At 42.5% G+C, this 3907-nt stretch overlaps 1 protein-coding gene across 1 annotated transcript in view; it reads right to left on the bottom strand.

The window, feature by feature from the left end:
- The window catches only part of TXNDC5 (thioredoxin domain containing 5), a 25564-nt gene extending 23379 nt beyond the window's left edge, over nucleotides 1-2185 (bottom strand). The window contains exon 1 of the mRNA XM_085321665.1: nucleotides 2076-2185. Coding sequence (XP_085177791.1) covers nucleotides 2076-2185 — 110 coding nt within the window. The remainder of the gene's footprint in view (nucleotides 1-2075) is intronic.
- Nucleotides 2186-3907: the final 1722 nt, after the last annotated feature.

Raw genomic sequence — 3907 nt, 5'->3', positions numbered from 1 at the left:
CTCGGCGCCGCCGCCCCCAAACCCTCCGCGGCCGCCCCGCGTCGCCCCCCACCATCACCCCCCTCCGGCCCGSGCTTCCCGCGGTGCCGCTCTGCCTGTCCCGGCAGCCCGCAGCCTAGCATCGCTGCAAAGGCAATAAAAGGCAAAACTGACAGGGATGAAACTTTTTTTCTTTTTTCAAAGTAAATCTCCAAATCAGTCAATGGAAAAAAGGCAGATTTACAATCAAGGTATCAACCCAGTTAATAACAGGAAGGGAAACACTGGGCTGGGACTCTGAAAGAAGTTCTAATTGCTCCAGTTGTAAATATAAAATCTAAAATTAATTAACTGCAGGTCCTAGAATTTGGGCTAGTGGACTAGATGGAAATGAATGGCTCACACAGTTTAGTGAGCAAATRCATTTTGGCGGAAAGAGCATGAGGGTAAGTACACTGCCCCAYGCACCTATACAGGGGCCATGCTGGGTCCTTTAAAAACAAGCTCTTAAGTTCAGACACCCGCATTTTCCCTTAGCTCACCCCCAGAAGCTGTGTTTAAACCTGCGCATACACAACAGCTGCCTATAAGCCAACCAGCCAGCCCATCACCTAGTGTATTACCAAATTACTCCCTATAGCTACAAGCTCTCAGTCTTCTTTGTTGGTGCCAGAAACGTTATTTCTTTTCTCCTGGTTCAGTCTCTCCTGCAGGAGCCGACTGCTCTCTACCAGTATCTCCCTCTTGACGACTGCCAGGGACAAGTTTGCTGTACAGCATGCATACRCATCGTGCTGTAACCCTCCCTTCTTGGCCTGTGCAGGCTTCCAGTTAGAGGAAGCGCTGACTCTGCTCACGCAACTCACTTTGGTACTACAGCCTCGAAACAGCGTGTTGGCAAGGGTCAGTGGTGGAGTTAACAAGAATCAAGTTATTAAAAAGAAGTGCAGCTTATCTATCCCCTTCAACATATGGGGGGAAAAAAATCAAAACGCTTAAATACCAAAAAAAGCAGTATCAGAGAGGAAGTGTAAGACTAATTCTAAGATCTGGAAAAACACTTTGTCCCGATACAACCAGGTGAGTTTTCTAACCACAGAAAGTACCTCCTCTAGCTCAATAAACTGGTTTCTTTTCAAGGCAAGCATATTTCTGTTCTGTTTTTCTCTGCACATCTAACACATTTAAAATAGCCTTAGCTTTTCTATTAAATTGGAATTTTAAACATTTATAATACCTTAATTGAAATAGTTTAATTAAAAATTATTTTGAAATAATTTTTAAAACATTCATAAAGCCTCCATCCAAGTGCAGTAAGACATAGATAACAGAAAATCAAATAAGTGTTGCATTATTTTCAAACATAGTAAAAACACAAATATAATTGCTTTAAATTATGAGAATAAACATGTACGTAGAATGGGGGTGGTTAAGCTCTCTTCAGTTAACAAAAGTACTGTCAAATTAGAACTGCCAATAAGAATGAATCTTTAGGAGTACCTCTTTCCTCTCCATAAAATGCCAGTAAGATGAATATTGATTATATAAATTGTTTCCTGCTTGCTGACTGATACCTTAATCAAAATCAAATTACCCTCTCCGCCACCTTGCTCAAGCTCCCTTGGCCTTTGGAGCTAATAAGCTTTCCTTTCAGCTCTCATCCTCCTCATTCTGTTAACTACATTGGGAATAAAGCCAAGGTGGGAGAGGAGAACAGTGGATAAAATTTTGTGGTTAGTCAGTCCACAGCCACTCTCTGTCTGTCTGCATGAGCTTACACRGAAGAACGTCCACCTCAACACAAGCAGTGCTGATGTCTCACCATGCAAGGCAAAAAGAGCACAGTCAGATAAGGGCGTGGTGTGCAGAGGACTTCAGCTGGTCACCATCAACTCAYATCCCCCCACCCTGCTCCAGAACCCTCCCTACCTACCCCTAACTACCTTTAGCCCTCACTACTGTGCTCCCATGTTCCCTGCCCCCCAGCTTTATACTGCAACATCCCTATTCTCTCTCTCTCACGGTAATTTCACACACTGTAATTCTCTTACCCTTTTGTACACATACTGTCTCATAGTGCAACCTGCCAACATCACCTGGCCTCCTGCTTCTCCAGCAACACATCCTCCACATCCTGTGCTGTAGATGTTTTCCCAGGGGTAATCAGTTCCTGCTGATCAGCCCCACTAAGCAGGAGTTTCCTCATAGCCACAAACTGATACTTGGGAACTGTTCTTTGCAGATTTCTATCCCAAGGAAAGGGCCTGAGCATCACCACGTGGCAGCTGAGCAGGCAGGGCTGGGGGCTTAATGCTTCCAAGGACAAATAGTCACCAGCAGCTGCTGGTGGTGGTCAGGGACTGCTTATGGTAACYGTAATTGCTCCCCACTGATCAGCAGTTCACAGCAGCTCGTTCTGGGTGACAATATACGACAATATATTTGGGGCAAAAAGCGTCAAAGCCTGTTAGACTGTGTGAGATAGCCGCTGTTCGCAGCAACTGGTCTACAGTAACCACTTACYAAAAGAAAACTGCAAATACATAGCAATTAATCTGCAATCAGAAAGAGCGGCCTATCCTTAGATGTAAACAGTTACTGCTGATTATGACTCCTAGTGAATCCTACAGCTCCTCTACRTGCACCCCAACTCCTGTCTCCTGAGCTCCTCCATGTTCTTGACCTCACTTCCAGAAGTATAATCTTGAAATCTTTGCAGGCTGCCTAGTGTGTAGAGGAATAATCCTTGTACTCAAAACACAGGCCACTGTCTCTTAGCTACCCAGGCAATCAGGACTGCCTGGCTGAGAGGCACCAGCTCATTCCTGGCTGCTGCTTTTGTGAGCAGAAGTGAAAGAGTACAAACAAGTTATTTTATCTACATGTTGTGGTTGGCCAAAAAAATACCTGGTGGGTCGTATGTGGTCAGGGAGAATGTACATTGCATAGGAACAAGAGAACCTAGGACTGGAAAAGACCTCATAGGTCATGGAGTTTAGCCCTTGTTCTGCCAGATAAGAGTATCGTACAATTCTGTTTGTAAACTTTCTTAGCTGTGTTTTAAACAAACGAGAGCTTTTTGCCTACACTACTCTAAAAGTAATCCTTGTCCTAAGGATTACAATTTTTTTTTTTTAACTGCCAGCCTACATTTATTCATGGTTAATTTATACCAGGTCATTCCGGTGCCAACATTGTCCTTTAGATTAAATACTCTTTTCCTCTCACTGATAATATTTAGAGGTAGCAACGGCATCCTTTCTCAACTTYTGTTACACTAGACTAAACAAGCTAACAACTCCCATTCATTCACAAATACTATCCCACAAATCTTCTGCACAAACCAGACTAGGAAATAAAAAATAAATCATACTCTCATCTATTCAGACCCAGCTTAATGACAAATGTTTTTTAATGCCTGTAYGTCTTAGATGTCTTATCCCCAATGTTAAATGTGTCCCTTATCATGGATTTAAAAATGTGAATAGTGTTTTATCTAAGAGTTTATCTATTTTGCTGATGTTTCCAGTTCTCATTCATGTCACAGACAACTACTTCTGGTTTGTGGACATGACATGAAAAGAGGATTATTATGGATGCATTCATTTTGTTTTCTTCTAACAGGATTTGCTTACTAACAACCAAAGCAATCTACAGCAAATGATATAGCTCAGAAATAGTTGCTCTGCAAACCACAGTGTAAGCCATACACCACCGTTCTGTACTGTTCCTTCTGTTCTGTATTACTCAAGTAGTACAGTACTATCCCAAGTGGTAAAAAATTTGTTCCTTAGAAGCGGTTTTGTTGCTATATTTTYTTTCTCCACTTCTCATTCCTCACTTATATTTTCCCCAGTTTCAAGGATTTCGCTAGAACCAGGCTTGTTTTCCTAAGAGCTTCCTCTTCCTGATAGGTATTTTACAATAG

Source organism: Rhea americana, unplaced genomic scaffold (genome assembly GCF_003343005.1).
Source record: "Rhea americana isolate MKP2758 unplaced genomic scaffold, rheAme1 scaffold_70, whole genome shotgun sequence".
Lineage (NCBI taxonomy): Eukaryota > Metazoa > Chordata > Aves > Rheiformes > Rheidae > Rhea > Rhea americana.
Note: the sequence above shows the minus strand (reverse complement) of the source record. Positions and strands in the feature narration are given on the sequence as shown.